This window comes from Aulonocara sp. 'chitande type north' Nkhata Bay, linkage group LG4 (genome assembly GCF_057382095.1).
Source record: "Aulonocara sp. 'chitande type north' Nkhata Bay isolate Kocher_YH1m ecotype deep benthic linkage group LG4, A_spYH_male_GT1.1, whole genome shotgun sequence".
Taxonomy (NCBI): Eukaryota; Metazoa; Chordata; class Actinopteri; order Cichliformes; family Cichlidae; genus Aulonocara; species Aulonocara sp. 'chitande type north' Nkhata Bay.
This window is the reverse complement of record NC_141347.1, coordinates 35,901,886-35,914,437: the sequence shown is the minus strand read 5'-3', so window position 1 is coordinate 35,914,437 and position 12,552 is coordinate 35,901,886. Positions and strand designations below refer to the sequence as shown.

Genomic DNA, 12,552 nt, shown 5'->3' with positions numbered 1-12,552 from the left:
AAACGCAGAGCTCGTGGTGAGGGAACGTAGACTGAGCCATAAAGAGTTCCTCTTTACCACAACGGACCGCTACAACGTCCTCATTGGTCCATCTGTCAGTCTCGTCTCACTTGTGAACACCCTCACATAACTGAAACTCCTTCCCCGTCCTGGAGTCTGCACTCTCTTTGTTTTCCAGCTCAGGTGTAAAGGTACTAATTCTCATTTCAACCACTTCACTAAAATGATCTGTTTCATTTACAGTCATTACAAAGAGACTCAGAAAAATCTTGCACATGAATCCAAGTCCAAGCTGGAAGTCGACATTTCAATGAGAACAGTTTAAACAGAGCTTAAATATATTTTTCGGCCGTGAAACTTTCATATCATGTGGACATTTGGTTGATTTTATACAGATCATTAAAAATAGCTTCCTATTGTTAATAAGGTGTCAGGTGTTTTGTACCGTACCTCCTCTGGTGCCGTCTGGCAGGTCAACAAAGCATCAAGAAACTCGTACATGTACTGAAAAAGAAAAAGAAACAGATGACTGTTTTTGTTATTACTAGTCATATTTGTGCAGACGACACTACACCAGATGTTCTAATTAGAATAAAATCAACTGGCTGGTCTCTTGAGGATGCTCGTTACTCACCGGGGAGAGGAACTTGTAGGTGAGATGTGCGTTTTCTGCCAGGACATCAGCTGCCAGGTCAAAGTACTGTGAGAAGTCCAGCAGAGAAGTTAATGCCATCTTAATGAAAGACTTGCAGCTCTTTGTTTTCAGCTCTTTCCACTGGAACTCACACCACATGAGTCCAAATCCCTTTGCAAACAGTGTTACTCCCTGCGTGGATGCTCACTGGTGGAAACTGCTGACATGCTACAGAGAGGCGTCGTGGTGTTTATGGAGAACGGCGATAAATCTCTGAATAATGAGGTCAGCGTGAGCGCTGTCAGGGAGAGGAGCTGTTCAGCGTTTATAGGGCTGCCAATTAAAACTAACTGTATGGAAAATTTTAATTTACTGAGGAAAAGTAAAGAAAAAACATAGAAATTAATTGTAAAACTGTGTTTTTGGAGCAGTAGATCTGAATATTGATGCTTAAAGTCAGAAATTCTTTATCTGTCTTATTTAAACTGGCACGGTGGCAGATGCTTTTGTGAAAGATGTTTTCTTGATTAATTTCTTGTGAGATTTATTTTTGTGTCTTTTATGGTTCAGTGTCTACTTTTCTTTATCTTTGTTTTTACTTCTGTCTTATTTTGGTAATCTGCAGCAGCTACTTCCTGTCGCCTCTGTAATTTTCTGCCACACCCTGATAAATTTCAGCTGTGTCTTCTTCTTCTCAGTTTTTGGTTATTCCACCTGGTTTCCCTCCTCGTGCTCCTTTGTGTTTCTGAGATTCCTGCGTTGTTTGGCCACGTGGATGTTTTTTAAAATGGTTTTTTTTCTGAACCTTTGTGAGCTAAAACTGCTTGTTTCAGTTACCTAATTACCTGAACTAATCTGAGCTGTTACGAGCCTTTAAAGCCACGGTGGAGTGGGACAAATTATTTCCCACAGTGTTTGCTGGATCACAGCAAAAGCCTGTCTGATAGTCCAAATAGCGCTGAATACAGCACGTTTCATATTGATGTTATTGGTTATTGGTAACTTTATTGTCCCTAACGGGAAATTGATTTGCAGTATGTCCGTACAAACAAACAGACAACCAACACATCACATACACACTCCAAAATAATATAATATAATATAATATAATATAATATAATATAATATAATATAATATAATATAAGCCTGAGAAAACAACCTAGATTTTTCATCAAAAAAGTGCAGTGTGCAATGGCAACAACACTTATGGTTTAGTGTTATTAACTATGATAATAGCAGCAGGTACAAAAGACAATCTATGTCTCTGTCTTCACTGCAGGCACTCTATAACGACAACCTGATGGAAGCAGTTGAAAATCATTAAAGAGAGGATGATCTGTTAAGTCTGGTCTTATTATTCAGGGACATATTACCGTACCAAGCGATGATACAGAAAGTTAAAACAGATTCAATAAAACTTTTATAAAAAATCATTTCAGATGAAACATTGAAACCTCTCAACCTCCTTAAAAAGTCTTTGTTGAACCTTTTTCACTCTAGCAGCAAGATGTGACTCAAAGGACAGAGCCTTATCAAGAACAACCCCCAAATAACTGTCCACCAGTTCAATGGCTGCACCATTTACCACTGTTAGTGCAGGATGGCGGGATGTCTTCCTGAAGTCAATAACCATGTCCTTGGTTTTCAAGGTTTGCTACAGCAACAGGAACAATTACCAGGATCCTATTGTTCTAATTTCTATGCACATATTTTTGCTTTTATTCAAATGTACTTTTTACTGAGCCTCTTAGCTCATCATCTGTCTGAAACACAAGCTGTTTTTAGTGCCGTTTAAGACAACCTGCTGACTGACCCTCAGAAACACCGGGTTATAAAAGCAGCTGCATGTGATGATCACAGTAAGGAAATATACCGTCACAGGCATCACGCAGGGCCAAGACTAGAGTGTTTGAAGCAGCCTGAGCTTCTGGCCCACAGGGAGTACTTGTACATACGCTACACTGACTTTATCAGACACTTTGCTTATGTTTAATATGAACATCCACCGCTGGAACATGAGATACATGACAGAAAATCAAGAAAAGCATCTTTGACCTGACGTTTAGCAGGTCAGTGGGAGTCTTTGCTGCTGTAGTTGGTCTCCTTCAGATAAAATACTGCTGCTTACCTCGTGTTTGCAGTAGAGCAGCAGCAGGTTTCCAAAGGTGACGGGGGGGAAGGAGGGCTGCTGCAGGAGGAAGGCCAGCTTCTCGAAGCCCTCCGACGGCTTCGTGTCCATGTTCAACAGAGCCTGGTTGTGGAGTGTCACTGGGTCCAGTTCCTGTAAAAGTAGACATAATATAGGAGATGAAGTACATAATACTGCACTGAGTGTACAAGAATAACTGCACTTTTTCGAATTGAAGCGGGGCTGATTGCTTTTATAATGAACCACATAAAACTAGTTGTACAGACTTCAACAGAAATACAAACTTTCATCGTTTGTGAGTTTTCAGTTGCTCATTTTGTTCTTTTTTATTGTTAGTGTATAAAAGAGGCACAGCTGGAGGGAGAAGGACTCTTTGAACAGCCTGTTTAAATTCTTGTTTCAGTTTCTAAAGATGAAGAAGCTTTTTCTCCTTCACTGTTTCTGTGTATGAGCAAAAACACCAGGTCTGGAAACGGTCACTTTGCTCCTCGTGGTGAATTTAATTAAAAGTGTCCGAGACTATAAAAATGTCACGAGCACCGTTACACCTGAGATCATGAAAAACTGCTGTGGCTACAACAGAACAGTTTATGATGATGTCAAACATCATATTTAATTGACATCATTTAAAATGATGCTCAGAGTCGAGGATGGCTCATTCTGTTAGACGGTGTTTGTCTCGTCTCCTCTCTCCTCGTATCTCCTCCTCACCTCCTCTGCTCACATCTCACGTGGGAGGGACTAAGGAGGATGAGCACCCTGATCCTCCCTTTGTCATATTAGGAACAGAGACATCCTTTAAACTGGCACACTGAGACTGAGCTGCAGGTCACAGTCAGGAGGACAGAAGAGACAAGGAGGCACAGGTTAGAGAAAAAAGCCCCCCCCCCGCCCAATGAGTGGTTGTCTATAGTGATAAACAGTAAAATGATGGTGTTTACGTTCTGTTCTACCGATTATTTAATTCACAAAAAACAAACACTTTAAATCATATAAATGACTAGAATAAGAGTGTATTTTTTACACTCTGGATCCATTTCATTTGAGTGTTGCTGCTGTGGTCCCATTAATTTCAGCCTGTAAAAAATTTAGGTAAAACTTCACTTCCTAGTATTTCTGACTCAGTGCACTTTGCATGGATTTCCACTAGGGGGCACTAGTTGTTCATAAGCCATGACTCAGAGGCAGTGACAGGCTGGACCAAGGACAGTGTCCCATCTGTACATTAATTTTAAATAAGTCATGTTAGGATGATAAAAATACCATCATTACCTCCATGTAAGCCTTCACACCTACGTCTCCATTCTAATCTTGAATTAATCTCTGTTATCTACAGGCTGTCAGGCTCAGCGAGCCCAGGCAGCCTTAATTCAGACAACTACTGAATAACAACACAGAGTCATTCGTTTCCTTCCTTTCGATTGAAGTCTTCACCCTAACAGTAATGATTTTGTGTTCATGGGGGCCTCCAAACGTGATTGTGCAAACAGTTTCATGTCCTTACCTCATCTGATCTCGGGGGCATGTCTGTCAGAGCCTCCTGAGCTGTTTTCACTGCAGGAATCCACATGGAACACAACAGAGAAGAAATCAGGTCGTTTCAGTGCACATAGAGGTTTTTTTCTGAGAAATTTCTCTTTGAGAGATGAACTTTATGAACCTGGGAAACTTAAACAGCGCAGAGTCTTGAAAACCTCATAAGGAAAATCGATAATCATCATCTGCAGGCGCCCCGTGGAACTGTTTTCAGATGTACTGAGTCAATTCCTCAAACATGAGCAAAGCTGATTTTCATCCTCACTCTCTCTTCCTACCTACCTGTCATTTAACGCTCAATATCTAATAAAATCAAAACTGTAACACATGCCACAAAGCATTTACAGTTTTTCTACAAAAGGTTTTTCTGGAAAACAAAGTTCTGATCACTTCTTATTGGACTAAAAGTATCCCACTGGTCCTCTGGGCTTATTGTTAGGTTCTACCTACCCCTTTAAAAGGATTTTCTCCTGTTTGGCACTCCCAGCTGGAAATCTTTTAACAAAAACCTGTAAGGCTGACAAGTAACGTCTAGTTTCTGAAACTAGGAGTGTTTAGACTAACCCTAACCCTCTCTCACAGTGGTTTTCCGGTGACCTGGTGGCTCTTATTTGGGGTTCATATCTTCCTGAAACACACTTCAACACGCAGACAGCAGAAGCCTGAGATCAAATCAGCACCAGTGGTGTTGATGAGGTTAATAAGAAATGTCCAATATAGCCAAAACGTGCTCGGGATGTCCCCTAAAAACGTTTCTGAGCTCATCCCTGCAGGCTGGGTTCAGCACATCTTTCCATCCGTTTCATGCAGCAGGTGACGCGACTCTCCGTCCGTCTGACAGAGCCGGCCGTTTGATGTGGGCTTCCTTCCTGCATGTCGTCCTCTGATCACTGTTCTTTAAAGCTTTGGTCTGATAATGTGTCAGAGGGTGGAGAAAGAAAGGACTACAACCCTGCTTTTGAAGATTAAAGGAAGCTTTGCAAGTTCTCTTGCAGCCGATTTTCATCTCTTTCTATCGGTTTCTGTTCCTCTTATGAACAGGGAAAAGTTTACGGCTGTGACCTGGTTTAGGACACAAGCACTGAGCCTGCAGTCAAGTAAGAAAACACAGTCCCAACACATACATCAGTTAAAAATTCAAAGGACTGAAAAAGACCCAGGTCATCAACACTGACAGGTTCAAGGTTCGAGTCCCTCGGTTCTAACCTTTTTGGCAAACACAGTTAAACGCTCACTTTTTGCATTGAATGTAAAAGTGTACAAGCTCCTTCAAAGGCTTTTTCAGTGTGTTTAATCACATGCATACGTTTTGCTTTAGCTTGCTTAAAGTAGTACCTGATGCTTAACAGACAGACTGAAACTGCACTTTGTTAATGTTATTACAGATGCTCTGAATAGGAGAATCTGGTGTGCAGTTGTTGTGTCCATGGTCATTTATTCATTGCTTTGCAGAGTATTTTTTGATGAATAAATGACCATGGCATGTTGCGTCTTTCACAAAATTTCTTAAGGTCTAAAACATTAAGGAGCCCTGGCTACCAGACTCACCTCAGTGGAAACTTCTGGATTTGTTTCTTGTCGCAGACGCTGTTTTTTCTGCACTGGTGAGGTTTTACACATGTGAAACCACAACGAGCGTAAACAGTTTTACAGGCCTCTTCTTGATAATTGCGGCCTATGCAAAAATATTTTTAGGCTACAGGGTAAATATCAAATTTTTTTTTATTTTTAGTTTCTTTCTTCTCTTGGTGTTCAGGAAGGGTTCTCCGGGGCTTTTGAAGGACATTCAAAGCTCGTCTTTGTTTCATTCTCTGCATCAATAATGTTGAGTTTCGGGCTCTGGGGAGGCCAATCCAGGACTGATGGTTTCTATCCATTTATGCTTTTACTGCATTGGCAGTAAATCAAACTATTGGCAATCAGACACTTATCTTTGCTGCATTTCTTGTTTCTTGTCCAAATAAGAACTTTGAAAGACCTTCAGAAAGCTGGAGAACTATTGTTCAAGAGGACTTAAAAAATACAAGTCTGGCTCATTTGAATCAAAATATAAAGTAATGAGGGATGGTTCAAGACTTTAATCATTTATTCATTATTTACTACAGTTATTATTAACTTTAACCGCCTGCGGACTGATATCTATGTGACTGAGCAAAACTTTGTGATAGCTAGCTAACGTCGGCTTGTTGTTCTCCTCACTGTGACCTAAAACCAGCGATTAATCCACCAGGAAAGTGTTTACTGTGGTTGAGGGGAAGGTTTAAGGAGCTTTTACGATGGCTTTTCTTATCAGACCCAGGACCCACATCCATCCTTTATAATGTAAACAGTGAGAAACAGCCGCTAACGTCAGGTTAGTCAAACTAAAGACCAGCTCTCAGCACACCCATGTGTCTTCACAGAGGATTTAGATAGCTATGATTGGCCACAGCATGGATAGGTTTGTGATGTTCCTCAGCTCTTGTGTGGTTGGTGTCTGAATACTGACTGTGGTTCACTTTACAGACACAGTTGTCATCAATACTGTTTTTTTACGCGGGCTCGTCTGCCACCTCACTACCTCTCTAAGTGACGTGTTGGAAACAGATGGAGGTTCTTACAGTTCTTCAGCTCGTAATTGATTGCAGCTTTGAGGTTAAAAGCTTCGATCAGGGCCGACTGATGCAGGACCAGCGTGTTTCCCACGCTGTGGATGTCGATGCCTTCGGTCGTCATCCCGACACTCAGCTCTGGTATGCAGAAAAAAAACAACCCTCATGCTGATGACAAAAACATGATCTAAAAATAATAAATATCTAAAAGAGGAGAAAATCACAGCTATTTTTACCTGGATGTTCCTTGATTCCACGGTCTATGATCTCTCCGATATACTTGAGGGCCTGATTGTGGTTCTTCAGGCTGTAATAAGTCAGGGCGATGTTGTAGGACAACGCTGAAAATAAGAGACAAAAATGACACAAAAACCCAGAGGTGTACAATCATTTTATCTTAATCAATTTTATTTAAATGTATGATGAATTCAAGTCATGTCCAGTTTTTGTTCTGGTTCTTTTTGTTTAACAGAAATAGAAACTCATCTCATCTGCAAATATTTTCGGTTAACCTGAAAAATAAACCCTTTCCACTGTAAAAAGTAGTGCGGAGTTGATTACAAAAAACCCAGAGACAGCTGATATTCTCCCACAGACTGTGGATTCTCCCACAGACTGTGGATTCTCCCAACGCCACCAACTATAAGAAATGAAGGACAAGATTATTTCTGCAGGAGGAGCTGTTTGGGTCAACATTGCTTTTTTATAGAGATGGAGCAGATGAAGATATGTTACTGGACCGTCCTTCCAGCGGTTAGACAGCGTCGTCTTATTGGCTGTTACGGGTGAATATTTTTGGGTTTCCAGAAACACTCCAGTGACAGTAAATAAATTGTCTTTTGATTTCAGGTCAGTGCATAGAGAACAGCTTACTGAATGTGTGTTTTTAACTGATCACCTGGCACGTATCCCAGCACTTGCATGGCAGACATGAACTTCCTGCAGGCCTCCTCATACTTGCCGTCCTGGTAAAGCAAACAGCCCATATTGTAGACGTAGTCCGGGTCGTCCGGCGGCAGCTGCTCCAACAGCGACTACAAAAACACAACAGAAAGTGACGCTAATGAAGGTGTGTCTGGCTGTGCATAATAAGGATTAATCTGATGCTATACTGAGCAGAAATGGTATCGTGTGTTAACAGATGACGTGTTAAAGCTCCTCACCTTGGCAGCGGAATAATCTTCCTCACAATATTTAATGCAGGCCTGCAGCTTGACCATCTGTGCCAGAGAGAGACAATAAACCGAAGGTAAAACAGGGACACGGCAACAGCAGCCAAGTGCTAATTTTAATATGGGGCCAAAAAAAAAGAGCCAGTACAAAGTGTAATCTGTAATGCAAACTGTCATCCATAACCATTTTTATGAGCTTCTTTTCCCACATTTGGACCTTTTCTCCAAAACCTCTGAACTTTTCTTCTTGATATTATCACAAGGACAAAACAAGCTTAACCCTCTGAACCCCAGAAAGCTTCTAGATGATACTTTTACTCTGGTCTAATTTTTACAACAGCGCAATAGCTCCACTGAAGGTATGTCACAAACCGTCCACGGGCAAAGGAAGGGAGGATAGAGTGGGTCATCAGAATAAAAATAATTCACATAACAGGACGGCAAAAGGTTTTATTGTAAATTTATAAGAGAAATCTAACCCAGTTACAGTTAAATGTATGAAAATTTGTCACCAGCTTTCATCATCAATGTTTCCATTTTTTTTCTTGTAGGTTTTAGTTTTTTATAAATAGGAGATCAGGAGATTTTTTCTTGCAAATTTACAAATTTAAACTTGAAATTTCTGTGTCTGTAAAATATATTTGGGAGTATGTGTGCGAATAAAAATATAGATTCAGCCCCAGCAAATGGCTAAATTGTCGTTACGTGACTATGGCTCCTAGCCGACTCAGTCTTAGCTTCTCGGGACTGTTTAGCGAAAACGATGTATTTTTGCTTTAAAAGTGACACGCTGACTAAATTAATTTTCATAAAATGCCACATTATTAGGCATAGATTATAGATTAGCCTTCATTCTCTGCCTTGGCAGAAGTTTGTCTTGGACAAGTCAGAGAGACGCGCCACATAAAACAGCGTTTATGATGCTGTTTTAAATTCATACACACAAACACACACTCGCAGCTTGACTTATTATCATTCAATGATTTATAATGGTGCTAAAGAAAATTTGCACTGATTAACTTACAAGTTGTTACCCTGCACCTTTTCAACAGCGTATTAGAGCCACTGAAGGTACAATCAGGGCGTCGACTCTTGTGATTTATATCTTTGGTGATTTTCAGAACCTGCTTTATCACTGACGCTTCAAATATCTCCTGGAGGAAGATGGAGGGAGCATGCTAACTATCTCTTTAGACCAAACTTTGAATTTGATTTAATTAGATGTCATTATACTCAATTTTCCCTGAATTAGACCTTTGGAAAGCTAAAAATCGATGACGGAATAGCCAAGGAGGTAATGTTTTTGGTAGCATTTGCATGCGTCTGTAAACACGACAGCTTTTGAATAAATTCTAATAAAACTTTGTAGGGGTGTAAAGTGGAGTCATGTTAACAATCCATTAAAATTTGGCTTACACCCACTGAGGTTGTCAAGGTCAACTTCATGATTTATTGGTCTAATATCATTATAAACATAATATCACATCTGACCTCTGACCTTTTCTTCAAGGTTAAAAGTTTGATCCGAAAGTCAAAGTTCTTCCATGTTTCTCATTGCCATTGTTCATACTGACAACAGCAAGACATTTGTGAGGATTCTAAATATCACATTACTTTGGACCTCTGACCTCATTTTCATGGTCAAACTTGTCAAATCTCTTTTATGTGCAGAATTATGCTTAAAATTCTACTTCCTTTGTTTGTATTGGTAACAGTTAGGAAGTGATTCTGGTGTACGGGGATTCTAAATATCACATTAGAGTTTGCATCCAAATATCATGACACAGCTACTCTGACCTCACTTTTACATTTCACATCTGCGTTTCTTTCAAATTGACCCCAAATGCGATATATCTTTAAATAAAGTATTGTCAGGAGAAAGAGAATGAGCTGTTAGGAACACAGAGTTATATTACTGTAGTAATATTACACAATAAGATCAAGTAATTAATTTCAGGTACTTACAAATCTGTACCTATAATTCATTGCCGAGTCCTTTAGTGTAATCAAAATAAACGTCTTTCATGATACCTGTATCTAGTTTTTACTGCACTACAAACTTCCTAAAGTCTTTAAGTTCTTAAAGTAGATTTAAAAGAACAAAGAATACAAAATGTATCTTCAGAGTAAATATCACCCAGAGAGTGAGCTGCCTTGACGCAGGTTTGTGTGCTCTGAGTGCTTCTTGTTGCATCTGTTTTTACACCTTCTGGTTTTGATGGATGGTGTTATTTTTGTGATTTTTTTTGTAAAACCAGACACTTTTTCTGGTTTGGGGGTTCAGAGGGTTGACTCTGATGCACAGGCTGCCTTCTTGTAACTTTGATAAAAAGTGTGGCCCTTGTTGCTGAATTACAAACATTTTTGTTTGCTTTTGTTCATTTATTGTGCATTTATGGGCCATATGCATTCGCTAGAACACGTCTGGTGAACAAATGTTCCTCGTGATGGAGATCATCTAACAGATGGTGTTAAAACAATTCTGTACAAATAAAGTGGAATTGTTCATAAACTGACAAATTTGATGCAATGATGAAACACCTGGACCACAACACTTCCAGCTCTTCGTTTATTTATTTAAATGACACACGCATGCACACACAGCTGGGCTCAGTGTGTGTGTGTGTTGTACCTTGGTTTGGCTGCTGGGGTTGTCGAGTGCAAATGAAGCCTTGGTGGCCTCGGGATAAGCACCAGCTTTGTACAGGGACTGGGCGTAGTACACTTTGTACTCCTCCACCTCCGGGTGCAGCTGCGTGAGCTGCTCGTAGCACTCGGCGGCGTTGGTGAAGTCCTGGATGTGATAGTAGCAGAAACCAAGCAGAGACAGCGCCGCCCTGGACTGAGACACAGGTGAAAGGAGGAGAGAGTGACCAGCTGAGGCACATCTGTAGAGAAAAACACACAGCTCACCTGAGGATGTCTGAGCACAAAATGCAGACATCTTCAGCCCACCAGGGTTCCTGCTGCATTTTAAGATGTTCTTTTCTGTATTTTAAAAACCGTTTCCTTTTTAAGATCTCAATAAATAAAAATTAAGAAAGAACAAAACTGCAGGGATAGTTCAGTAGGTAGAGTAGTGGCCCCATGATCGGAAGGTCGGGGGTTCGACTCCACTGAACGGCTACCCTGAGGTACCCCTGAGCAAGGTACCGTCCCTACACACTGCTCCCCGGGCGCTGCATTGGTGGCTGCCCACTGCTTCACTGGGTGAATGGGTTAAATGCAGAGGAACTATTTCCCCATGGGGACTAACACGCACACTTTACTTTACACTTTACAAAGCTGAAAACAATGTCTTGCAGCAGTGCAGTAATCCCTACAACTGAAAGTGTGCCAGATTTACTGAGGTGCAATATGCAAAAATGCACTTACAATGTGCTAATTTAAAAAGAAAGATGTAGCCAGTTTATTTCAGTCATAATGAAAGTAATGTACTGAGAGCAGAGCAAATTAGAAGGGAAAAAATGAGTGACTCAGATGAGGGAGCGAATAATTTACTACCCAAAGTAATATAGTTTCATCACAGTAACAGTGAAGCAATTCAGATCAATGACAAGACACTATAATAAAATTAATCTTATGGATCCAATGATGAAGTCTTGAAAATGAGCCCCATTAATTGCTGTATTTGGACAAACATGTATGTAATAGCTTTCCACACCAAAAAAAGCCCATGTAACAAACAAACAAGAAAATCAAGTTGTAATGTTTCAGAGCTCTCTGTGTGCACTGTTGAGTAGAGACAGGAAGAGAGAGAGGATTACTGTTTCTTTAAGTCTTATATCGCGGGTTGCATATCTCCTTTCCCCCCTTGAAGATTGGCAGACTTACCTTGGTGTGTTTTTGGAGCTGGCCGTTCAGGATGTGAATGGCATCCACATACTGACCATCTTTAATCTACAACGCAGACACATATTTATTGGGAAAAGCTTGAGTATGTAGACTGATTAACACTCGCTCTCTTTATCCAATCACTTGTAGTAAACTACAAGGACTGGAGCGATAAGAACTTCAAAGATTAACCACCGGTACAAACCTACAAACACTGCAGTTTACATTTTCTCTGTTTATTATAAGTTTAAACTTAAGCCGAATTTACGGAAAGTGCATCTCAATTCCAGAAAAATATAATTCGTCTTGGATAAGTACTTCATTAAGAATGAAACACTAAAATAAACGATTTGTGAATGGAGTTTGGTTCACGCTGTGTAGCTGTTAGCTCAACAAGCTAAGAACCCTAACTAATTGGCGTATTCTCACCAGTTTGTAGATCGTAGCCGTGTACTCTCCGTCTTTTATAGCAGTCATTGCTTCAAATCTGCACTCTCATCAAACAGACACTACTTGTGGCTTCGGGTTTTCCCATAATCTGGGTCGTAGCATTTAGCTAGCTTCTGCTTGGCGAAGCACGGAGAGCATAGGAGCTGTTACTTAGCAACGGAGGAGAGCGGAAAGGGACATTTGCC

At 40.4% G+C, this 12,552-nt stretch overlaps 1 protein-coding gene across 7 annotated transcripts in view; it reads right to left on the bottom strand.

Moving 5' to 3' along the window:
• The window catches only part of ift70 (intraflagellar transport 70), a 21,482-nt gene extending 8,930 nt beyond the window's left edge, over window positions 1–12,552 (bottom strand). For 2 of the 7 annotated variants that reach the window (XM_086290179.1, XM_086290182.1), the window contains exons 1-11: window positions 12,347–12,551; window positions 11,918–11,983; window positions 10,716–10,925; window positions 8,075–8,131; window positions 7,810–7,945; window positions 7,148–7,252; window positions 6,921–7,049; window positions 4,289–4,338; window positions 2,764–2,916; window positions 635–700; window positions 451–504 (exon numbers count right to left, since the gene is read on the bottom strand). In XM_086290179.1, coding sequence (XP_086146305.1) covers window positions 451–504; window positions 635–700; window positions 2,764–2,916; window positions 4,289–4,338; window positions 6,921–7,049; window positions 7,148–7,252; window positions 7,810–7,945; window positions 8,075–8,131; window positions 10,716–10,925; window positions 11,918–11,983; window positions 12,347–12,394 — 1,074 coding nt within the window. In that variant the 5' untranslated portion in view covers window positions 12,395–12,551. Of the gene's footprint in view, window positions 1–450; window positions 505–634; window positions 701–2,763; window positions 2,917–4,288; window positions 4,339–6,920; window positions 7,050–7,147; window positions 7,253–7,809; window positions 7,946–8,074; window positions 8,132–10,715; window positions 10,972–11,917; window positions 11,984–12,346 lie in introns of all 7 variants that reach the window. The other 5 variants (XM_086290180.1, XM_086290181.1, XM_086290183.1 and 2 more) reach the window with 5 other exon arrangements.